Genomic DNA, 26,015 nt, shown 5'->3' with positions numbered 1-26,015 from the left:
AGGGAAGGTGCAACGAGACCTGGGTGTCATGGTACATCAGTCATTGAAGGTTGGCATGCAGGTACAGCAGGCGGTTAAGAAAACAAATGGCATGTTGGCCTTCATAGCAAGGGGATTTGAGTACAAGGGCAGGGAGGTGTTACTACAGTTGTACAGGGGCTTGGTGAGGCCACACCTAGAGTATTGTGTACAGTTTTGGTCTCTTAACTTGAGGAAGGGCATTCTTGCTATTGAGGGAGTGCAGCGAAGGTTCACCAGACTGATTCCCGGGATGACGGGACTGATATCAAGAAAGACTGGATCAACTGGGCTTGTATTCACTGGAGTTCAAAAGAATAAGATGGGATCTCATAGAAACGTTTAAAATTCTGAAGGGTTTAGACAGGTTAGATGCAAGAAGAATGTTCTCAATGTTGGGGAAGTCCAGAACCAGGGGTCACAGTCTAAGGATAAGGGGTAAGCCAGTTAGGACCGAGATGAGGAGAAACTTCTTCACCCAGAGAGGTGAACCTGTGGAATTCTCTACCACAGAAAGTTGTTGAGGCCAATTCACTAAATATATTCAAAAAGGAGTTAGATATAGTCCTTACTGCTAGGGGGATCAAGGGGTATGGCGAGAAAGCAGGAATGGGGTACTGAAGTTGCATGTTCAGCCATGAACTCAGTGAATGGCGGTGCACGCTCGAAGGGCCGAATGGCCTACTCCTAAACCTATTTTCTATGTTTCTATGCTTTCTATGTATGCTACAGTACCACACAGATCACTGCTCTCTGCAGGTGTGGGGGTGAGGCATTGCAACAAGCAGGGTTCCACTCCTAGTTGCCATCCTGTGACTGCTGTTGGTAAGTGCATGTGGGGACGTAAGGCAAAGACAGGGTCAGGCTCAACTGTGATGCCCTCCATTGTTAAATAACCTGCCAACATTCACTGTTTAGGCTGGCAAACAGCTACTATAGCAAGGTACTGGAAGTTACCAGTGCCATGGTATTAAAGATCAAGAATAAATGTTTTTAGAAATGGAAGGAAGAAAATATAGAATTAACAGAAAGGTAGAAGCAATGGAAGTCTCTCTTTAATTGACACGGGTGTCTATTACAGTGCCATAAGCAAAATCCTTTCTTAGTACAGTGCATGAACTCAGCAAACAAGCCACTGTGGGAAAAAATATTCAAAGGAGCTGTATCATGTTAGAAACCATGACAGAGGGAGAAAGGAATCAAAAGACACTGGGGCCGAAATTCAGGCCCGCCAGAAACCTGGCGCATCTACTGTCGTTTTGGTGTCATTACCACTGCTATGTTTGCGGCGGCCACTCGATTCATTTTCAGCGATTTTTTTAAAAATGGGTTCCGGCGTTACTGACCGGTGGGAATCGTGAGTTTGCAGCGGTGTAGGTGGGTTGATTGGAGCGGGATAACCACGGGGAAAATTCTGCTTTCTGGTCATGTGCAGCTAACGAGTCAGCTTAAAGGGCAGGGTTTGCAGCTAGGCCCTGAGGAGGGAAGGAGTTGTGTTGAAGGATGGCTGGTGCTGCTGGACCAAGAAGGACAAGCCGATTTTCGGATGTCGACTTGGACACCCTGATGCAGGCTGTGGACAGAAGGAGGCAAGTCCTCAACCTAGATGCGGGGAGACTCACTCACGAGGTCTTTACAAAAGCATGGAGATTGCTGTGGAGGTCTCCGGGACCTCCATTCATAACTGCACCACCATACAGTGCAGAAAACGGCTGAACGACATCATCCGTCTGATGAAAGTGAGTACCTGTTCCACCAACTGCTGACCTTGCATCTACGAGCCTCTCCTTCATCCTTCTCTTATTTCCCACCTTTACTATATAGTCACTGAAGCAGCATTTCATTTTTGAGGCCTCTAACATATATATGTATAAAATATATATATATATATGTGTGGGTTTGCGCAATGGAGGCTCCCTCTCATCTCACAGTTACAGCTGCATTTCAGGGACACACGTGCACTCTTTTCCGACGCGTCATCAACCATTCTACATTTTGCAGGTCAAAATTGGCCTTCATAGCGAGAGGATTTGAGTATAGGAGCAGGGAGGTCTTACTGCAGTTGTACAGGGCCTTGGTGAGGCCACGCCTGGAATATTGTGTTCAATTTTGGTCTCCTAATCTGAGGAAGGATGCTCTTGCTATTGAGGGAGTACAGCGAAGATTCACCAGATTGATTCTCGGGATGGCAGGACTGACATATGAGGAGAGAGTGGATCAACTGGGCTTGTATCCACTGGAATTTAGAAGAATGAGAGGGGTTCTCATAAAAACTTAGAAAGTTCTGACGGGATTGGACAGGTTAGATGCAGGAAGAATGTTCCTGATGTTGGGGAAGTCCAGAACCAGGGGACACAGTCTAAGGATAAGGGGTAGGTCATATAGGACCGAGATGAGGAGAAACTTCTTCACTCAGAGAGTTGTGAACCTGTGGAATTCTCTACCACAGAAAGTTGTTGAGGCCAGTTCGTTAGATATATTCAAAAGGGAGTTAGATATGGCTCTTACGGCCAAAGGGATCGGGGGTATGGAGAGAAAGCAGGAGTTGGGTACTGAGGTGAATGATCAGCCATGATCTTATTGAATGGTGGTGCAGGCTCGAAGAGCCGAATGGCCTACTCCTGCACCTATTTTCTATGTTTCTATGTTTCTACAACAGGATGGAGCAAAGGAGGACTGATGGTGGTGAGCCCGACGTCCAAATCTTCACACCCTTGGAGGAGAGAGTCGAGACATGTTGCCTTCCCTGTGGCCACCGGTACTGGCGATGCCGATGAGGGTAAGCGAAGGCCCTCCTTTAATGCTATCTCTCTCTGACTGCTCCAGCACCTACTGTGCCTTTCCCTCTGAAAGTCTGCTAGTTGCAGCCTCCATGCGTCAATCCCCTACCTCCCCCCTCACGGCAGTCCTTCTCTCATTAATGCTTGCAGATGAGAGGTCAAGTGGCAGCACAGGACAGAGACAGCCAGCACCTTTGAGACCACCGCCAGGCCTGCAGATAAGCCCGGAGCCGAGTGGCAACACGGGACAGTGAGAGGCACCACCTGTGAGGCCAGCACCAGGCCTCGATGACAGCCTTGAGGACATCAGTTCCGATATGCCTAATGGCAGCATAGGGGACACTGAGGGCTCCAGCATTGCTGACACCCTGGAGCACACTCCATCTTTAGGGGACCTCAGTGATGAGGAAGAGGAGGAAACTGCTGGCAGCACCGCATCACCGCTTCCACCCACATGCACCAGCTCAGATACTGGGAGTGCGCGGTCCGATCTAGTTCAGATAGTACAGGGGTTTGCACTGAGTGTTGCACCAGGGCATAGAGGGCTGCAGCATGGTGACGGGGCTAGGCAACCTCAGGTGCCATCTCTCCAGGGCGCGAGTCCGCACCGGAGTTCTGCTGAGGAGGACTCAGACGAATCCATCGATGTGGTGGCTTATGAGAGAAGGGTGGAGGCCATGCATGCCCAGCTGTTCGGGGCACTGGCAAGGGTGCCAGAGAGGCTGTCGGAAGTGGTGAGGAACGTGGAGCATCTGCCTCCCGCATAGTTGACAGTTCTGTGGCACTCCATGGAGCCCGTAGGCGATGGTGGACTCCCAGATTGTCCGTGTGGATCCAGCTGTGACGCCACAACCTGTAGATGATGTGGCAGCTGCCATTGCGACACAGGCGCAAGAGAACAAGCGCATCGCTGCTAGTTTGGAGAGGATGGCCGCGGCCCTGGAAGTGCAGAATGCTCATGCACCCTGGGCAACAGGCCATGTAGCGTCAAACAGCTGCCATTTCTGCTAACTTTGAGACACTGGCTGCTCCCATGTAGCCTCAGCTAAATGCCAGCCGACCACCTCAGTGTTGCCTTCGTGGCTGGGTCCACCACGGGCCACGGGGGATCTTCCGGTCTTTCACCACAGCACCGATCTGACCTCCCTCAGATTGGTGGTGGTGGTAATGTGCCGCCCCCGATGAGTGACTGAGGCTCCTCAGGCCAGGATACGGATGATGTGCTCCCTCAGGATCGCAGCATTCCTGGCCCCAGATCCATCACTCCGCTAGTGCCTCCACGCATAGCCTTGCCCAAGCCAAGCCAGCCTGAACCCTCCCAGGAGGGTGTTGACCAGTCTGCAGCTGGCCCTTCCAGGCCCAAAGCTGGTCGAGGGCATCCTAGAAGGACATCTGCAGCTTCCTCACAGGAAACACAGCAGCCTTCCCAGACCATGAGGCTGCCACAGGGGAGACACTGAGGTGCAGTAGTAGGATAGGCACGCATAAGAGGGGTTATAAGGAAATGCACAAGGGTGAGAAATGATCTTATGTAACATTTTTGCACTGTTTTTTGTTCTGTTAGATTTTTGCACTGATTTGAATGATATGATAAATCTTATTTTTTGCACCAATATCTGGGCAGGTGTATCATTTGAGAAAGGGAGATTATGTATGAAGGCACTCATTGGGATGGCCATGGTAAATAGAAGCTGAAGGGTCATGTGGGGATGAAATTATCTGAATCGAGCAGCAATCAGACATCTCTGCACCTCCCTTGCAGGGTTGGAATGGCGATCCTCATCCTCCTCCTCCGGCATCTCCTCCTCCTGTTGTTGCGCCTCCTCCTCAGGTCGTACTGCTGGCTCTACCTCCAGCGGCTGGCCCCTCATGAGAGCCAGGTTGTGCAGCATGTAGCAGACCACCATGAATATGGAGACCTGTTCAGGAGAGTACTGGAAAGCGCCACCAGAACGGTCCAGGCAACGGAATCTCTGTTTGAGGATCCCGATGCAGTGCTCGATGATGCACCTGGTGGCAGAACATTGTATTCATGCTCGGCCGCAATCCTGGAGTTTCAAAGTGGAGTCAGCAGCCAAGTGGACAGGGGATATCTTTTGTCCCCAAGCAGCCATCCACAATCGTGGTTTGGCCCGGTGAAGACGGCGGGCACACTGCTCTGGCGCATGATGAACGAATCGTGGCTGCTGTCTGGGTGCCTGGCATCAACTGCCAGGATGCTACGCTGGTGATTGCACGCAAGCTGCACATTCAGGGAGTGGAATCCCTTTCTGCTCATAAAGAGTTCGGGATGGTTCAGTGGCGCCCTCAGGCCAATGTGTGTGCAGTCGATGGCACCCTGCATCCTGAGGAACCCTACAATCCTGACAAATCCGGCCTGCCGCTCCACCTGCTTCTTCCTGGTCATCGGGAAGGAGATATTTTTGAAGGAGATATTATACAAAGCATCGGTCACCTGCCAGATGGAATGATGGGCGGAGAGTTGGGAAATGTTGGATATGTCTGCAGTGGCAGACTGGAACGAGTCCGTCTCGTAAAAGTTGAGGGCTATGGTGACCTTGGTCTCAGTGGTGAGAGCTGTCCTCAGCCTTGTGTGAGGCTGCAGATCTGGCCGCAGGACATTGCCCAGCTCCCTCATTATGTCCTTTCTAAATCGCAGACTTTGCAAACATTGCTCATCACTGAGCTCCAGGAAGGAAAACTGATGTCGGTACACCCTTTGATGGTAGGGCCTCCTTCCCCCAGGTCTGTGCTGGGACCCTCTGATAGCACCTGGCTGATCGCCTTCTCCCTGTTCCCGGTCATGTTCGGGGGCCTCTGCAGGCTGCTGCTGGAAAGGCTCCTGGCCCAGTATATGATGGTGCAGGGGGTCAGCATACCTGACCCTCCTCCTCATGCCATCTCCCTCCTGGCCACCCTCTATATGTGGAGGTCTGCAGGCCCTCTCCCTGTTGGGCAGTCATGGCTGCTGCCTCCCTTTCCCGCTGCCTCTGTACCCATTGCTGATGGCGCCGCCTTCTCCTGCATGCCGCCCTGCCTCTCACAATGTGCACAAGGCGTTCCCCTGCCAAAACTGAGCCCATTCTGTCTGCAGGCTTGACCCTCACAAGCAAGCCTGTGTGTAGCAGAAAATGAGGTCCACTGGCCACGATTATTCAATGAGAGTGAAAAAGTGTTGTCAACTTTCAAAAACTTTTCAAAAGTCCGCTGCAGGTTTACCAACTACCCACAGAAAAATCTGATAAAGTTTGGCCACAAAATACCCAATCGCACCAAACGTCTGTTCTCCTCCTCTGGCGGTCTCAAGCAGCCCAGCAAAGTGGAGCGACCCAAAAAGCTGGCGGGGGCACCGTCACAAAAAAAGCAGCCTTTTTTATACTGAAAATAGGTGGCGTGGCGGAGCGGCAGCAGTGCGCACTTTAATGATGTCATTACGGCTGCAGGACCCATGCTGCAGCGGAAGTCTGCAGTTTGGGGTGGAAGTGGACACCAAAAGCTCCCGCGCTTAATATGGGTCACGGCGGCCGATCGACTGGAATGCGGCGGCCATCGATTCCACCGCATGGTTGTCGCAAAACAACGGTACCAGCCCTTATCCGGACCCTGAATTTCGGCCCCAGTTGCTGTTAAATAGAAGAGTGTTACAACATTCTAATCAGGAAAAAGATCTGGGAGTTGCAGTGGATGCATCTATGAAACCATCAGGCCAGTGCTTGGCAAAAAAGATACTTGGTTAAATTAGAAAAGGTACAAGATATAAATAAAAAGAGGTGATATTATTGTTGTATGAGGCATTGGTCATTTGTGTGCAGTCACCCAATTATGGGAAGGATATTATTGCTGTTGAGAGTGTACAGAGGTGAACATCAAAGTCGATTTTAAGAATCTAACTTATCGGAGACGTTATAGAAGTCAGGTTTGTTCTCTTTGGTAAAGAAACTTCAAGGTAACTTAAATTTCAAGACGATTGAAGCCAAAACTGATCACTAATCCGGGATCATCCTAGAATGCAAAGATAATCCCAGCTTCTTTTCTCCATAACTAACCATCTCCTTGAACCTCTCTCTCTGCTCCCTCCACCCTCACATCCAACAGTAAGTGCGAGGAGCTCATGGACTTCTTTGTCACTAAGATTGAGACTATCCATTCAGCTGCTTCTCCAACTTCCCTCCTTTCAACTAACCCACCAAGCCAAGGTTCCCCCTGCCCTAGCCCTGAATTCACATCTGTTATGTATGCAACCTTATGTAATCTGCACTCTATCGCCACCAGAGGGCGTATCTGTTGGAGTCCCAAGGGATCCCAGCATCCCTTGGGAGCACTGTATATAAGCAAGCCTCCCATGCTGTGCAAGTACTTTGGAGTTAGAATAAAGAGACTAAGGTCACACTTAATCACGTCTACAGTACTCAGTTACATTGCTTTATTCAAAAATTAACAACATCGTTCTCTAGTTTCTCTCCTATCTCCTCTCATGCCCTCTCCGAGCTCATCTTGCCCATGAGACTCACCTCTTGCTCTCTAGGCCCTATTCCCACTAAACTGCTGACCACCCAATTTTCCTTCCTAGCCCTCATGCTAACTGATATTGTAAACGGTTCCCTCTGCTTGGGTACGGAGTTCCTCTCTTTCAAATCTGCCATCATCAACGCCCTCATAAAAAAACGCCTTTGACTCCTCTATCCTTGCAAACTACGGCCCCAAGCTCCCTTTCCTCTCCAAAGTCCTTCAACGTGTTGTTACCTCCTAAATCCGTACCCAGCTTTCCCGCAACTCCCTGTTTGAACCTCTCCAATGAGGTTTCCGTACCTGCCACAATACTGAAATGGCCCCAATCAAAGTCACTAATGATATCCTCTGTGACTGTGGTACACTATCCCTCTTCATCCTTCTTGACCTGTCTTCAGCCTTTGGCATGGTTGATCACACCATCCTCCTCCAACTCCTCTCTTCCATTATCCAGCTGTGAGATTTCCATCACTTGGTTCAACTTGTACCTATCCAGTCATGTTAGAGAATCACCTACAATAACTTCTCTTCCCACCTCCACACCATTACCTCTGGAGTCCCTCAAGGATCTATCCTTAGCACCTTTCAAATTTCTCATGAAATCAGGTTCCACATGTACGCTGACAACACCCAGCTCTACTTCACCAACACCATCACTTCTGTGTTGTCAGACTGCTTGTCTTGATATCCAGTCCTGGATGAGCTGAAACGCCCTCCAATAAACATTGGGAAGACGGAAGCCATTGTCTTTGGCCCCCGCCACAAACTACATTCCCTTGCTCCCGACTCCATTCCCCTCCTTGACCACTCTCCCATGGTTGAACTAGACTATTCGCAACCTTGGGTTCTTTTTTGACCCCGAGCTGAGCTCCGGGGCAAAATGTTTACTATTGTGATGGGCTCAAATACCAGGGGCACAAGTTAAACATTGGGAGCAAAAAAATAAGTTAGAAGAATGTTACAATCTATCACACTTTATATTAAAAAAAACTGTACCAAAGAAAGCCACTAAAATAAATAATATAAATAAGTTTCCAGAGACAACAGAATGGATTTCCAGACAAAGAAGGGTTTGAAGGATATGGTGGGAAGGCAGGTAGATGGGTTTCAAATTAATCAAAAAAGTACCAAATTGTTGGCGTTTTCAAATCCTAAATAGTCTTGTGTTCCAATTTAATTAAGCAGCACAGTACAGGACCAGTTTAAAGTAAGTTGACTAATCATTAGAGTCTCCTACATTGTACTTACTTGGCTCAGTCTTTTGATCTGGTCTTGTGGTCTTACTTCGGGAGACCGAAGATAGATAAGGAATCTGCAAACTTGAATCATAACGATTCTTAATCTGAAATTTACTAGATGATAATAATTGTCTGTCTATGGATTCTGTATCTGGATGAGTGAGAATAAATAAGTTATCAATTTAAAAAATCAATACACACATAATAAGAGTTCAAATGTTTTTTCTTGAATTGATATAGCACCTTACACATCCTTAGGCCATTATAATCACTTTACAACAAAGAAGTACTGTTTGATGCATAGTCTTTATTGTAATGTAGGAGACATGGCAGCCAATTTCCATACAGCAAGGTTCCACAAGCAGCAATGCTATAAATGACTAGATCATCGTTTTTTAATGATGTAGGTTGAGGGATTAATATTGGTGAACTCCCCAACTCTTGTTACGAAATAGTGCGTTGGGATTTCTTATGTCCACCATAGAGGGAACACTTGGTTTAACTTCTCATCTGAACGACGGTACTTCTGACAGTGCACCTCAGAGGTCAGTTTAACACCTCATCTGAAAGACGGCATCTTCAACAGTGCAGCACTCCACAGAAGTGTCAGCCTAGATTATGAGCTCAGCCTCTGGAGTGAAGCTTGACCCGATGACCTTCTGACTCAGTGGAGTGAGCGATACCACTGAACCAAGGCTGACAATATAAGTGTGGGCAAATTGTGCACAAAATCTGTATAACTTTGTAATCATGGCTACTGTTTTACTAAAATTAGCAAACAGGAAAGTGGATGTAATTGGAAGAGGACAGACTGTTAAAAAAAATTTAAACTATGTGGAAGATTTCTCAGGGTCCCAACTGCACCTGCAGGCACATGGCAGCAAACTTTAAATGGCTCAGAGTGTCAATGTGATCGAGGAGGTAAGGGAGACCGAGAACCTAAATAAAGTAATATTCAAAAATCTCAAGACTGCATATCTCATGAATTCAGCACCGTTGGGTAAATAAATAATCCTTCAGAATAAAATATGTAATATAACACCACTGTCTGTATGAAAGGATGTTACCTGATGGGTGTCAGACCTGAATTATCAATTGTTTTTTCTTTGAGATGCTGATTCGCCTGCTGTGCATTTTCAAAATTTTCCATTTATTTTGTACTTCCACCATTCGCAATTAATAAAAAATCTCTATTACCTTTCAAAGTCACTTTAAAATCTTCATATGGAGGAAGCAAAGCTTTGGATGCCAATTGTGGCACCATCACCTGCTGGCCAGATAACTTCACGGAGCTCCATGTCCTGAGAGCAGCAGAGAAAGAGAGAAGCAGTGAGCACCACAAATGCATTTTCTGTCTAGTGCTCAGTGAATAATTTTTGCTGAAAGACGGAGAAGGATCGGGGCATCACAACGATTTGGCAAATAGCTTTGTAAGTGAGGATAAACAGGACAAGTAGTAAATATGGGTATGTTTGGCCCCACAGGCAGATAGGAAATTTTCAGAGTGAGATTAAGTATTATTAACCCAATTGAGTATTATTAAACCTTGTCTCACACAAATATATCCTTACTATTAAATCTCTGTAACAAAATTAACAAAATATGATATATAACATTGCATTTTTATGTTCCACAATGGGTCAGGTGGTAAAGGCAGTATGTGACTGAGTTATACAGACCAAAAGGTTCCTGATTCAATTCCTGGTCTATTCTGAGTTAGCTGATCTTAGCTGGATAGAAATTGAGGCACTAAAATTAGAACACCACATGCTACTCTCGGTGGTCCTGCAAAGCCATCTCCAGTCTCCCCCATTGAAAGTCAACAGCCTTCCACCAGCCATGCTGTAGCCACTGGGGTAGCATTGTGTCATGCATGTATGCTTGGATTACTAGCCACCAGGTGGCGCCGCTGTCGGAGGTCATTGGGCTGTGCACACATGCGTGCGGCCCAGGTATAAAAGGCCAGCCATCTTGTAATGTAATCACTTTGGGCCCTAATAAAATAGAGCCAGGTTTGTACCTGTTCGGAGTTTACAGTATTCAGTCTATTGAGTTATTGCATACACAACACATTGCACAGGAGCACGAGCATTAGTGTCCTCAGCCCAACCATGTTCAGCTGCTTCATCAATGACATTCCCTCCATCATAAGATTCGCTGATGATTGCAGTGTTCATTTCCATTAGCAACTCCTCAGATAATGAAGTAGTCCGTGCCCGCATGCAGCAAGACCTGGACAACATTCAGGCTTGGGCTAATAAGTGGCAAGTATCATTCGCGCCACACAAGTACCAGGCAATTACCATCTTTAACAAGAGAGAGTCTAGCCACTTCCCCTTGGGATTACCAAAGCTGAATCCCCTGCCATCAACATCATGGGGGTCACCATTGACCAGAACCTTTATTGGACCAGCCACATAAATACTGGGCTACAAGAGCAGGTTAGAGGCTGGGTATTCTCCAGTGAGTGACTCACCTCCTAACTACGCAATAATTTCCACCATCTCATCATCATCATCATAGGCAGTCCCTCGGAATCGAGGAACACTTGCTTCCACTCTTAACATGAGTTCTTAATTGGCTGTACAGTCCAATACAAGAATCACAGTCTCTGTCACAGGTGGGACAGATAGTTGTTGAGGGAAGGGGTGGGTGGGACTAGTTTGCCGTACGCGCTTTCCACTGCCTGCGCTTGATTTCTGCATGCTCTCGGTGACAATACTCGAGTAGCTCAGCGCCCTCCCGGATGCACTTGGGGCGGTCTTTGGCCAGGGACTCCCAGGTGTCAGTGGGGATGTTGCACTTTATCAGGGAGGCTTTGAGGGTGTCCTTGTAACGTTTTTGCTGCCCACCTTTGGCTCGTTTGCCGTAAAGGGGTTCTGAGTAGAGCGCTTGCTTTGAGAGTCTCATGTTTGGCATGCGAACGATGTGGCCTGCCCAGTGGAGCTGACCAAGTGTGGTCAGTGCTTCAATGTTGGCCTGGACGAGGACGCTAATGTTGGTGCGTCTGTCCTCCCAGGGGATTTGTAGGATCTTGCGGAGACATCATTGGTGGTACTTCTCCAGCGACTTGAGGTGTCTGCTGTACATGGTCCATGTTTCTGAGCCATACAGGAGGGCTGGTATTACTGCAGCCCTGTAGATCATGAGCTTGGTGACAGTTTTGAGGGCCTGGTCTTCAAACACTCTTTTCCTTTGGTGGCCGAAGGCTGCACTGGCGCACTGGATGTGGTGTTGGATCTCATCGTCAATGTCTGCTCTTGTTGTTAGGAGGCTCTCGAGATAAGGGAAGTGGTCCATGTTGTCCAGGGCCACACTGTGGATCTTGATGACTGGGGGGCAGTGCTGTGCGGCAAGTCAGGCTGGTGGAGGACCTTTGTCTTACTGATGTTTAGCATAAGGCCCATGCTTTCGTACGCCTCAGTAAATACGTCGACTGTGTCCTGGAGTTCAGCCTGTGTGTGTGCGCAGACGCAGGCGTCGTCCGCGTACTGTAGCTCGATGACAGAGGTTGGAGTGATCTTGGAGCTGGCCTGGAGACGGCAAAGGTTGAACATGTTCCCACTGGTTCTGTAGTTTAGTTCCACTCCAGTGGGGAGCTTGTCAACTGTGAGGTGGAGCATGACAGCGAGGAAGATTGAGAAGAGGGTTGAGGCGATGACGCAGCCCTGCTTGACCCCGGTCCGGACATGGATTGGGTCTGTGATGGATCCGTTGGTAAGGATCACGGCCTGCATGTCGTCGTGGGGCAGGCGGAGGATGGTGACGTATTTTTGGGGGCATCCGAAACGGAGGAGGACACTCCATAGACTCTTGCGGTTGACAGTGTCAAAGGCCTTTGTAAGGTCGAAGAAGGCCATTTAGGTTGGTGCTGTTCCCTGCATTTTTCCTGCAGCTGTTACGCTGAAAAAATCATGTCCGTTGTGCTCCGTAGGGGACGAAATCGGGTACCATCTGCAAGGCACAAGTAAGCAGTGTGCTGGAATACTCTCCACTTGCCTGGATGACACCATTCAGGAAAAAGCAGCTCGCTTGATTGGCATCCTACCACTGTAAACATTCACTCCCTCCACCACCGGTGCACAATGTTCCCTCTAATTTTTTTTTGTAATGAGCAGGCCTCACTCCTTTAAGCGCAACCTTTTTGTCTGCGAGCAAATTTTAAAACAACAACTTTTACCATAACGACAACAATCACTTAAAAGCATACATTCAGTAATGCCATATTGGCACCCCACCATCACAAATCATGAGACAATCAGACAAACCCTTAAAAACCATGAAATCAGTTGCTTTTTTGTTTTATAAACCTCGTTAGTGGCTTTATTTAATCTCTAACAGGTCACAGCTCTTACAAAAACTATACTAGACGTGTCTCGTGTGAGAATTTGCTCTATCAGGAGTCCCATCAAAGTTAATCGTAACATCTCGGGGTCATTAGCAAAATACTGTGGATGCTGGAATCCAAAACAAAAACAGAAAATGCTGGAAACAACTCAGCAGGCCAGGCGGCATCCATGGTGAGAGAAACAGATAACGTTTCAGGTCTGAGACCCTTCGCCACCACGGATGCTGCCTGGCCGGCTGAGTGTTTCCAGCATTTTCTGTTTTTATCTCGGGGTCATTGTCCGATTAGGATAGGCTAATATTGGATATTAGTCAGGACAATTGTGGAGTAGGATGAAACAGACGGGTCGGCAACATCACATGCGAGGTGTAATTAGCAAATTGGCTAGAACAATGGAGGCGCCAAACCTAACAATCAATCATAGGCAGTCCCTCGAAATCGAGGAAGACTTGCTTCCACTCTAAAAGTGGGTTCTCAGGTGACTGTACAGTCCAATACGGGAATGACAGTCTCTATCACAGGTGGGACAGACAGTCGTTGAAGGAAAGGGTGGGTGGGGAGTCTGGTTTGCTGCACACTCCTTCCGCTGCCTGCGCTTGTTTTCTGCAAGCTCTCGGCGATGAGACTCAAGGTGCTCAGCGACCTCCCGGATGCTCTTCTTCCACTTAGGGCGGTCTTGGGCCAGGGATTCCCAGGTGCCGGTGGGGTTGTTGCACTTTTTTCAAGAAGGCTATTAGCAACTATTAGCAAGGTCACATTAACTATCTGACATTGTCCAGGCCATCTCCTGTTCCTTCGTAAATTCAGACAGGAAACATCAGGTTAAATTGATTAGCAGTTAAACCATCAAGATGGCCATTATGTCTCATGTCAAAGTCTGGAGGTTTGGTGAGAAGGAACCTCGCTTCAATATACATTCTGGGCAAAGTCTCACACATCCCATGCTACCTCAATCAGGTTAGTCAGACATAAATTTGTGCTGGCTATCCCTTATTAATCCATTTGAACCACAGGAGCAGATTTAACATCTCATCCCCAAAACAAATAGATTGGATATTGTTGGTGGAAGGAAAACAATACACCAAGTCATTTCGCTCATCAAGTTTTTCTGATTATTACACCAGACATTCGCAGTAACTTTGTCTCCAACATTTGTTGGGAGGTGGTGAGAAACTAAAGTTGGAGTTAATATGCACTCAGTAAAAACATAAACCGATACGAGACCCATGCCTCACATATTTAGTACCCGCAATTATCCCTTAGGTTATATCACCACTTTTTCATTGAAGTGCACCCAAAACCACTTTCTATGGGAGCAAAAGCATTTGTAGAACTACGGCCTAACCTAAGATTAAAAAGTGCTTCCCTCCCCCTCCCACCTTGGTATTGTTCAGCTTTAATCAGACATTCACATTCACATTTCCAGTTCAGGACCGTCTTCTTGGGTTACACATCCACAGCTCACCTTTGTCTGTATTTTACGCATGAATTGAAATGTGAATTACAAAAAAAGGTTTGCCTGAAGAGGTTCACCAAGACACTCAGCGGCCGAAATTGCCCTTTCCCTTAAGGCCTGTTACCGCCGGAAATTGGCGGTCCCCGCTGCGGAGTGGAATGGCCGCTGATTTTTCGTGGAATGGCCGCCATTTTGAAAATTCCGCTCCTGCTGTATCCTGGCGGTGACCAACTCCCCCCACTACCACTGCGCTGCTGCCGATCCGTCCTAAATGCGTCATCAGGGCGCGGACCGCTGATGTTCCCCTCTGATTGCGAGGTTCCGCAGAGTAAACCTTGCTGCCACCGACAGCTTTTCCTGCCGGTGCACTGTGCTTGGAGTACTTCTAAAATGGCAGTGCGGCTGCCATTAAAGGGGAGGACCTACTACCGCGGCCGCAATCTTATTTTTTTTTGGCCGACTGCTATGTCGGGCCGACAATTATGCCTCCGGTTTCGGGCAGGCCGCCAATAGGAATCAACTAGAGAGCAGGCCATCCTAGACTGGGTCTTGTGTAACGAGAGAGGATTAATTAGCAATCTGGTCGTGTGGGGCTCCTTGGAGAAGAGTGACCATAATATGGTAGAATTCTTCATTAAGATGGAGAGTGACACAATTAATTCAGAGACGAGGCTCCTGAACTTAAAGAAAGGAAACTTCGATGGTATGAGACGTGAATTGGCTAGGATAGACTGGAGAATGATACTTAAAGGGTTGACGGTGGATAGGCAATGGCAGACATTTAAAGATCACGTGGATGAACTACAACAATTGTACATCCCTGTGTGGTTTAAGAATAAAAAAGGGAAGGTGGCTCAACCGTGGCTAACAAGGGAAATTAGGGAAAGTGTTAAATCCAAGGAAGAGGCTTATAAATTGGCCAGAAAAAGTAGCAAACCTGAGGACTGGGAGAAATTTAGAATTCAGCAGAGGAGGAATAAGGGTTTAATTAGGAGGGGGAAAATAGAGTGTGAGAGTAAGCTTGCAGGGAACATAAAAACTGACTGCAAAAGCTTCTATAGATATGTGAAGAGAAAAAGATTAGTGAAGACTAATGTAGTTCCCTTGCAGTCAGAATCAGGTGAATTCATAATGGGGAACAAGGAAATGGCAGACAAATTGAACAAATACTTTGGTTCTGTCTTCACTAAGGAGGACACGAATAACCTCCCGAAAATACTAGGGGACCGAGGGTCTAGCGAGAAGGGGGAACTGAGGGAAATTTTTATCAGTCAGGAAATGATGTTGGGGAAATTGAAGGGACTGAAGGCCGATAAATCCCCAGAGCCTGATAGTCTGCATCCCAGAGTACTTAAGGAAGTGGCCCTAGAAATAGTAGATGCATTGGTGGTCATTTTCCAACATTCCATGGACTCTGGATCAGTTCCTATGGATTGGAGAGTAGCTAATGTAACCCCACTTTTTAAAAAAGGAGGGAGAGAGAAAACAGGGAATTATAGACCGGTTAGCCTGACATCGGTGGTGGGGAAAAGCTGGAAGCAATTATTAAAGATGTAATAGCAGCGCATCTGGAAAGCAGTGACAGGATCGGTCCAAGTCAGCATGAATTTCTGAAAGGGAAATCATGCTTGACAAATCTTCTAGAGTTTTTTGAGGATGTAACTAGTAGAGTGGATAAGGGAGAACCAGTGGATGTGGTGTATTTGGACTTTCAAAAGGCTTTTCACAAGGTCCCACACAAGAGATTAGTGTGCAAAATTAAGGCACATGGTATTGGGGGTAATGTATTGACATGGATAAAGAACTGGTTGGCAGACAGGAAGCAAAGAGTGGGAATAAACGGGTCCTTTTCAGAATGGCAGAATGGCAGGCAGTGACTAGTGGGGTGCCGCAGGGTTCAGTGCTGGGACCCCAGCTATTTACAATATACATTAATGATTTAGACGAAGGAATTGAAGGTAATATCTCCAAGTTTGCAGATGACACTAAGCTGGGTGGCAGTGCGAGCTGCGAGGAGGATGCTTAGAGGCTGCAGGGGGACTTGGACAGGTTAGGTGAGTGGGGGGCAAACGCATGGCAGATGCAGTATAATGTGGATAAATGTAAGGTTATCCAATTGGTGGCAAAAACAGGAAGGCAGATTATTACCTGATTGGTGACAGATTAGTAAAAGGGGAGGTGCAAAGAGACCTGAGTGTCATGGTACATCAGTCATTGAAGGTAGGCATGCAGGTACAGCAGGCAGTAAAGAAAGCAAATGGCAAACTGGCCTTCATAGCGAGGGGATTTGAGTGTAGGAGCAGGGAGATCTTACTACAGTTGTACAGGGCCTTGGTGAGACCACACCTTGAGTATTGTAATCTGAGGAAGGACGTGCTTGCTTTTGAGAGAGTGCAGCGAAGGTTCACCAGATTGATACCCGGAATAGCAGGACTGACATATGAGTCACAGTCTCAAGATAAGGGGTAAGCCATATAGGACCGAGATGAGGAGAAATTTTTTCACCCCGACAGTTGTGAACCTGTGGAATTCTCTGCCACAGAAAGTTGTTGAGTGCAGTTCGTTGGACATATTCAAAAGGGAGTTAGATGTGGCCCTTACGGCTAAAGGGATCGGGGTTATGGAGAGAAGGCAGGGGTGGGGTACTGAGGTTGCATGATCAGCCATGATCATATTGAATGGCAGTGCAGGGTCGAAGGGCCGAATGGCCTGCTCCTGCACCTATTTTCTATGTTTCTATGTTTCTGGTGGCCCAGTGGACTGAAGTTCAAGAATCGCACCTTTAAGTGAAGAGGAGCGACGTGGTGACACGCCAGCGCGATGATTGACAGCAGCGGATAGTCCACCCACCCCCCACCAACTTCCGCCCCTCTAGTGTGCGAACTTCCACTCACTGCCGCACTTCCACCCCCATTATGACCGACTTCCGGTCCGCTGGGAAAAAAAAGCCACAGAACGGAATTTCGCTCAAGAGGCCACCGCATCAACCACGCCAGTAAAAACATCTGAAACGGGGTAGGTGCGTCGCGTTTCTGGCATTGGGCAATTTTGGATCCTCACTGCCGAGAGATTGGGATTTAAAAAAAAGTAACCTAAACATAAATATACTCCAACTCACCCTCAGTTTCCAGAGAGCCCTCTCAAGCCCAGGGTCTGGAATGGCCCGGGCCGGGCTCAGTAGGTGTAGGATCCCGGGCGGAGCTGCACTAGTGTGGAGCGCAGTTGACAGGAAATGAGCTGACATTGAGCCTGGTGCTGAGCCTCCTCCTTACCATGCTGGGCTGCTTGGGCTTCTGTAGGCCGCTAGCTGGGCTGTTCTCCTCGTTGCTCGCTCCCATAGTAACCAGACCTCCAGCTGCCCTCCGAACTCTCGACTCCCACTGGAACTCACCATGCCTCACTTCTGGGAAGGGAACCTCAATGGCATCAACCACCTGACTGAAATGGCCCTGCACATCTTTGTGCAGGACGCCAGAGCCGCTTTTGCTGTCCAGAGCACGAGTGGCGCCATATTTATATGTGGTGGCGGTCCTGCTGCTTTGAATAACACTGTCATCTTTGTCTAGGGCAGGGGTGTCGCCATCTTAGTATGGACAGGAAATGAAAATTAATCGCCCAACGTGGGGAAAAGAGTGTTTGAAGTCCAGGCCCTAAAAATTGCCAGCAAGCTCATGGTCTACAGGGCTATAGTAATACCCGCCCTCCCGTATGGCTCAGAAACATGGACCATGTACAGCAGACACCTCAAGTCGCTGTCAATCCCCTTCAGAATCTTGTATGTTTCAATGAGATCACCTCTCATTCTTCTAAACTTCAGAGATTATAGGCCCATTCTACACAATCTCTTATCATAGAACAGCCCTCTCATCCCAGGAATCAATCTAGTGAACCTTTGTTGCACCGCCTCCAAGGCAAGAAGAGAGAAAGGGATCGACCGAGTAATTACAGGCCAGTCAGCCTTGGAAAATAGGTGGTGGGAAAATTATTGTAAAAAATTCTGAAGGACAGGATAAATCTTAATTCAGAAAGACACGGATTAATCAAGGACAGTCAGCATGGATTTATTAAGGGAAGGTCGTGTCTGACTAACTTGATTGAATGTTTGGAGGAGGTAACAAGGAGGGTTGATGAGAATAGTGCTTTTGATGTAGTGTATATGGATTTCAGCAAGGCTTTTGATAAGATCCCACATGGCAGACGAAAGTAGAAGCCCATGGGATCCAGGGCAAAGTGGCAAGTTGGATCCAAAATTGGCTCAAAGGCAGGAAGGTAAGAGTTGATGGGTATTTTTGTGACTGGAAGGCTGTTTCCAGTGGGATTCCGCATGGCTCAGTATTAGGTCCCTTGCTTTTTGTGGTATACATCAATTATCTAGACTTGAATATACGGGGTATGATTAAGAAGTTTGCAGATGATACTAAAATTGGCTGTGTGGTTGATAATGAAGAAGAAAGCTGTAGACTGCAGGAAGATATCAATCAATTGGTCAGGTGGGCAGAACAGTGGCAAATGGAATTTAATCCGGAGAAGTGTGAGGTAATGCATTTGGGGAGGGCTAACAAGGAAAGGAAATACACATTCAATGGTAGGTCACTGAGAAGTGTAGAGGAACAAAGGGACCTTGGAGTGCATGTCCACAGATCCCGGGCTCCCATACTGTACTGGGAACAGAAGGAGCATGCGGCTAACCAGACTCCCCACCCACCCTTTCCTTCAGCGACTGTCTGTCCCACCTGTGAGAGAGATTGTAATTGGACTGTACAGTCACCTGAGAACTCACTTTTAGAGTGGAAGCAAGTCTTCCTCGATTTCGAGGGATTGCCTATGATGATGAAGGTAGCAGGCTAGGTAGATAAGGTGGTTAAGATGGCATATGGAATGCTTGCCTTTATTAGCCGAGGCATAGAATACAAGAGCAGGGGGGTTATGCTTGAACTGTATAAAACACTGGTTAGGCCACAGCTAGAGTGCTGCGTGCAGTTCTGGCCACCGCATTACAGGAAGGATGTGGTTGCACTGGAGAGGGTACAGAGGAGATTTACAAGGATGTTGCCGGGAGTGGAGAATCTTAGCTATGAGGGGATAGGCTGGGTTTGTTTTCCTTGGAACAGAGGAGGCTGAGAAGAGACCACATTGAGGTGTATAAAATTATGAGGGGCCTAGATATAGTAGATAGAAAGGGCCTATTTCCCTTAGCAGAGGGGTCAACAGCCAGGGACATAAATTTAAAGTAATTGCTAGAAGGTTTAGAGGGGATTTGAGGGGAAATGTCTTCACCCAGAGGGTTGTGGGGGTCTGGAACTCACTACCTGAAAGGGTGGTAGAGGCAGAAGCCCTCACCACACTTAAAAAGTATTTGGATGTGCACTTGAAGTGCTGTAACTTGCAAGGCTATGGACCTAGAGCTGGAAAGTGGGATTAGGCTGGATAGCCTCTTGTTGGCCGGCACGGACACAATGGGCCGAAATGGTCTCCTTCCGTGCTGGAAATTTCTATAATTCTATGATCCAGGCACTACGGAGCCGAATTTCACAGCATATATATTCATCTTCAAGGCTCCATGGTATACACCTATGTAGTCCAAAAAGACAAAAGCTTGGGCACCCTGTTCCAATTTCGCCACTCAATTCCACTAGGACTATCACCATAGAAAACAATTTACCCAAAGGCTACTCGTGACAGGTATGTTACATAAATAAATCACAAATCCAACCACGCCAACAACAAAGACTATGTCTGATGAGTACTATGAGTTGTCAAAATACTGCATCAGGGTAAACAGTATTATCTGCTTTCAACTATAATTCTCCAGTTCTAGAAAAGATTATTTAAAATGTAATTATTATTTCATCCAGAGGGATTCTTGAAATGTCTCACGAGCGTAGGTCCCCAAAGTTATCAGCATCAATGATAATCATAGTGCAGAGTGGAAACTTACTCTTCGCCTAAACAACATTGGGATTGCATACTTCCCCTTGGCCTGTTGGGTTCACTAAAGGTACACATATGTTCCCAAGTGGCCTAATGGGTAACGGCATTGTCCAGTGTGATACTAAGTCTGTGGTTCCGTTCTAGTTTCAATTTTTTTTTTTTTTTTTTAATTCGTTGCCAATCGTTCCAATTCTTTGTCAAATCACAAACGCCAGAGGTCACCTTGCACACGCCAAGGATCACTCTGCGCCAATGCTCTTAGCCAAAAGGCCTAGAGCCACTGCACCGTTCCTGGAAGTACTGCAATACCAGGTTCGTGCCATGGAGGTGGATGGGTCAGGTCCCCCACACACCTCCGTGGAGGTGGATGGGTCAAGCCACCCCACCCACCTCCCCAGTATTTGTGGAGTTAGCTGAATTCAATTGGGCAGCAATCTGTGCACGATAATTTGCCTCATTACCCCCAGGATAGGGAGAGGAATAATCAGTCAGAATTTGCATTCCTGATCACTGTGCAGTGATTCCTGCTATAAAGTGCACATCAGGTGAGGACTGAATTGAGCACGGCGGTGATGCCCTCTCACAACTGAATAGACGACTGATACTCAACAGTTCTGGGTCACAGATGAAGAATGGGTACTTGAGGCAGGTACCAAGTATGCCAATGTCCACGGAACCAACCCCAGGTGGTGTCAGCAGCTTCGGAGGAGGGAGGGAAGTGAGATGGCAAAAGAAAATGGATGTACACATGTTCCCTACTCAGCGCTGTTTATCTGTATTTATTTGTATCTTACCAGCCCATCTAACATTACAGAACCTGCTTACCTCTTCTGCTGATTAACCTCGTTAGGTTTAGAAAGCACCTCTTCTTCACTGTCCCAGGGGCTTGAATCAACAGCACTTCCCTAAAAGTAACCAGACAGGAATGCCATAAATAATCCCCATCAGGGGCCTCCTAGTTTTGTGAAAGTGAAAATCACTGAATTAACCACTTTTAAAATAGAAAAATAACATCCTATATCAGTTATAATTCCTCCCATTACACAGACCATTATTTAAATGAGACTCTTAATAACACTGTGTTGGTTATACATCCAGACTTATTGTGCCTCAGTGAGGGAAAAAAGACTTCTCCATAAAAAAGGGTGGCTCAGTCCCTCACAGACCTAAATGTGCCTGGCTTAGCATGTCTACTCATTGTATAGTACTACTTATTTTCAGCTTCCTCTGGTAACTCCTTTCAATCTGGACGGCAACTGTTTTTGTTTAGATGTCTATACTTTAGTCATGGATATTATATTTATTCATTAATAAATTCAAGACCTCAATGTTCCTTTTTGTCTGGTTAATTTTCTGCTTATCCAAGATGATTAATCTTAGTGCTGGGAAATTCTTGCCATTTCGGGCATCACAAGTCAACAATGAACACTCCCAGATCAGATACAGCACACTGTAAGATAATGACTAAAGTTCCCTCAACTTTATCCCAAAAACGGGAGATGATGTTCTTAGTATATTATGTGTAATGATATCATAAACCCAGTTGTAAAGAACAGACTTACAACTTTGCTACATATAACAGACTGTAAATCTTCCACCAATGTTCTGTAGCCCCATATTCAGAATGGCATCATGTGCCAATTATCCACTTCCGAACCTAACCAGTAACTTGAGTGTGATTGCAAATTTAGTACCAAATTATGGCTAGTCTTGAGTTATCAGCTCATGCTAACTAGAAAATGGATTCAAATTGCCCAAGTTTATTTTACAGATAATTCTTATATATAGCAGACTTTCATTCTACCAGTCTGGGCTGAATTCAAACATAGTTCCCAGAGAGATAAAAGTAAAGTTATTTCTCTTAAAAACATATCACACTACAAATTAGCACATGGTAACTCCAGTTAGCGTTCAAACAAAGTGCCTTAAACTCTATTGCCTCTAAGTAAGAAAGTAATGGATTCTAGCCCTACTCCAGAGGCATATAATATAGGCTGGTACTTCATGCAGCACACAGGGAGTGCTGAATTGCTGGAGACGCTGTCTTTCAGATGAGGTGTTGAACTGAGCCTTCATCTTTCTCGAGGTGGATGCAATCAGTCCCATAGAACTAGTCCACGGTGTTTTCCTGGCCAATATTCATTCCGTAACCCACAACCAAGAGATTAACTGGTTAGTCTCATTGCTATTTGCAGAGCCTTGGGGCTGGATTTTCGGGTCTTCTGCACTCCGTTTTTCACCCCGGAGCGACGGTGAAGTCTTCTGGGCGGGTGGTCAGTCTCCAGTGCCCCGCAGCGATCCTCGGGTCCGGTTTTACGGTGGTGTGGAGCAGCGCTGCCTGGAAGAGCTACGCCAGTGTGCAGCGTCATTGGTTACGATACCGGCACGAGTTTGAACTCCTGCCCGACCCGTCCGCCTGCAAGTGCGCCTTGCAATGACCGCCTGGGAAATCAGGGCGGTCCAACCATCCTGATGGCAAAGAGGTGAGTAATGCGCTCCTAAGGTAAGTGTGATTGTTTTTTCGTTTAAGTTTTTTGCGATTTCTGTTATCGCGGCATGGGCAATGTTTTGGGAATGTTTTTGTGGGTTTTTTTTAGTTTTCCTCCCCCCCCCCCTTCAGGTATCGCTTGGAACTTCCCGGGCTGGCTCTTTAGCTCGGGAGTTTTCTATCCTAGCGTCAAGAGAGATGTACAACGCCTCCCTTAGCGCTGCGTGACGCAGGACCCAGCTGCCCAAACTTACCTACTGAGGCGCAAACTATTCCCGGCCGCTAACTTTCCCACCCGCCGCCATTATCAGCCCAAAAACGTAAACGCCTAAAATCCAGCCCTTGATTTGCACAAATTGGCAGCTGTATTTGCCTTCAAAATGATTAATTGGTTGTGAAACACTTTGGGACATCCTGAAGATGTGAAAAGCGCTTTACAAATACAAGTTCTTTCATTCGTACCCATTTGCAAGAGGTTTATAATGAATGAAAAGGGTCAGAAGCAGTCAAAATGCTACAACAGGGAGATTATGAATCAGTTGCGCTTGAATTGCCCATACCTGTAGTCCAGGGTTTTTTTCAGTTATCAACTCTATGTTCTGCTTGCTGGAAACTTGACTATCCAACGAACTGCTTTCAAGTTCGCTGTCCTGGTTTAGAAACCAAAAAATTTTTTTATAATTATTAAAAATTGACAAATACAAACATTTCATCCATCATGCCCATTCCATCCAGATATGATGCAGACATTGATCCACCCAATCACACAATCTCCTGGGACATACAAAAAATAACAAAACCTGGGGCCGAAATTGCCCCTTTTTTAAGACCTGTCATCGGCACTCACCGCTCGGTTGGTGCAGAGTTGCCAATAAATTGCGACATTGTCCTAATTTCGTTTTGAGGCGGTGGACATTCCTGCCCCACTGGTGTTCTTGCCCCGTCGACCCCTCACTGACTGGCTACGACCCCCTTTCCACCCCGCGTGGGAAATTGCCCGGCGGGAGCGGATTGGCCGCCGTTCTGTGTCCCCGACAGCTTTCCCCTGCGGGAAGCTGCCTGTGGTTAGGCAGTGCATCCGCCCTTAAAGGGGAGGGCGCACTGCCGCGACCGCCATTTTATTTTAATTGTCAGCCAACTCCAAGGTCGGCCCAAAAATGGCAGCCACAGGTTCGACCGGTGGCTGCAGAGTCCGCATCCGCCCTCCCCTTTAACTGAAGGGGAGGGACATTGCTACGCGTCAGCACGACATCCGCAGCGCGCTGATGATACTGACCCACGTCCACCCCGCTCTGGAATATTCTTCTCCATGTCCCTCAGACAAACAGTGTAATTCATAAAACCACAGGCGTTTACAGCAGAGAAGGAAGTCATTCAGCCCATCATGTCTGTGCTGGCTCTTTGCAAAAGCAACCCAAAAGTAATCCCATTATCCTGCTCTCTCTCCCCATAGCCATGTGTCATTCACTGCTTTTTGTTAAAGGGAAATTGGATAAATTTTTGAAGCCTGCTTCAATTTCTCCTTCTAGCATAGCTTCCCATGCTCCAACAACTGTTTGCTTGATGAATTTTTTTCTAACCTGACATTCTTAGCGATACTTTTAAATTAATGATCCCTTGTGACTAACTCCTGAACTGGAGGCATTAGTCTTTCCCTATTCACCCTATTAAAACCCCTTACTGAATCTATTCTTATTCTTCTCTGCTCTGGTGGAAATAGTCCTTGTATCTCAAATATAACATGTACTGACCTACCAGTATGTATCAATTTGGTCCAAGAACTTAATTAGGTTAGTACGACTTTCTTTCTTAAAGCCACTTTAGGATTCCCTAAAAACAGCCAAACTCTCTGGGACCATAAATCATATCCCTTAAATGGCTTTCTGCAAGCTTTTTAAAAACATATGGTAAAAGACTGAGGGCTGGATTTCGGCTTTCCCGATTTCGGGGCGCTAATTGCGGTGGGGCAGTCCGATACCACCTGAAAAAACTGGATTGCGCGACTGATGTAACTTCATTTTGATACATTATGAAGTGGCATGGGGCCTTCACATGTACATGTGCAATGCCACCTTCCTGCTATCACCCTATCCCCTACCCTGTTGCTAACCAAACGAATGTTGTTTTCTGCTTGCAGAAGAACAGGCACAATCGCGACAGGTGTCCAGGGAGCCATCGACATCTTGCCAAGGGGGGAGATGATGAGGTGTGCGATGAGACTGCAATGCCTGAGTGGCAGAGCCCACCAGTTGGCCCATCACAACAAAGCACATCTGGGGGCAAGCCCAATTTCCCTGGCTTTGAGTTGTCCAGGCCCCAGTCGCCTACAGCAATGCACAGCGAGAGGAAAATCTCGGAGGCCAGCTCTCCGGAGGGTGAGTCGGCAAAGTAGGTCTGTTCAACAACAGGCAGACATGGAACTGGACTTAGTAGAAATGTCCAGGGTAAACACAAACATGCACCATGAGCTCATGGCTGCATTGGGTCGGATCCCACAGAGCATGACAACCTTTCCATGACTGTTGCGGAGGCAGCGTCATGCATTTTCGGTGCAACTAAGGACTTCAGCGAGGCAATCATTGCCCACACAGAGACAGGTGGCCTCCAGCAGCAACAGTGGCGTTCCAGAGTGTGTGGCGGTGCCATTAATTACGCTGCAGCTTGGTGATGTGATGCGGTCGATGACTGATGTCATCCTCACTGTGTTCCCCACTGTTCAACGGGGAAGGGGCGGTCTCAAAGCAGGCCAGCAAGTTGTGGAGACACATCGTGCTCTGGATGTTGAGGCCCAGCCCCGTCGGAGTCTCAGTGGCTCCCAGGAAATGGAAGGTGCTGTCCTTCCACAGCATGACAGCATTCCGGCTCCCACCACTGACTCTCCAACCATGCACCCTAAACGGTACATACCCAAACCACCAGTGACTGATTCCACCGATGATGAGGTGCAACGGTCCGCAACCAGGCCTTCCAGGCCCAGAGCTGTCCTCATGCGCCGTCTGTACTGTCTGCCCTCTAACACAGCAGCCCTCAAGCAGCCTTGCTGTAAGCACTGACGCCTCATTGAGGAGGAGCAGCAGGCATGGGACGGGGATGAAGGGAAGGGGCGGAAATCTCAGGCCAAGTTCCATTAAGGGGTGGAACAGCCTTCTGCCGATGACTTGATATTTTATGAGAACACCTGTAAATAATTGTTTTTTAATAATGCGCTTGTTAAGTAACTTGCAGTAGAACACTGTTCATTGTATCT

General features: G+C 47.2%; 1 protein-coding gene across 2 annotated transcripts in view; it reads right to left on the bottom strand.

Moving 5' to 3' along the window:
* Positions 1-26,015, bottom strand: part of LOC139277965 (uncharacterized) — an 81,851-nt gene that overhangs the window by 35,563 nt on the left and 20,273 nt on the right. Inside the window, exons 3-6 of one of the 2 annotated variants that reach the window (XM_070896602.1) lie at positions 23,329-23,418; positions 21,106-21,185; positions 9,743-9,846; positions 8,556-8,696 (exon numbers count right to left, since the gene is read on the bottom strand). In XM_070896602.1, the coding sequence (XP_070752703.1) occupies positions 8,556-8,696; positions 9,743-9,846; positions 21,106-21,185; positions 23,329-23,418 (415 nt within the window). The remainder of the gene's footprint in view (positions 1-8,555; positions 8,697-9,742; positions 9,847-21,105; positions 21,186-23,328; positions 23,419-26,015) is intronic. The other variant, XM_070896603.1, reaches the window with a different exon arrangement.

Source organism: Pristiophorus japonicus, chromosome 13, assembly GCF_044704955.1.
Source record: "Pristiophorus japonicus isolate sPriJap1 chromosome 13, sPriJap1.hap1, whole genome shotgun sequence".
Classification (NCBI taxonomy): Eukaryota; Metazoa; Chordata; class Chondrichthyes; family Pristiophoridae; genus Pristiophorus; species Pristiophorus japonicus.
This window is presented reverse-complemented; position numbering and strand designations above follow the sequence as displayed.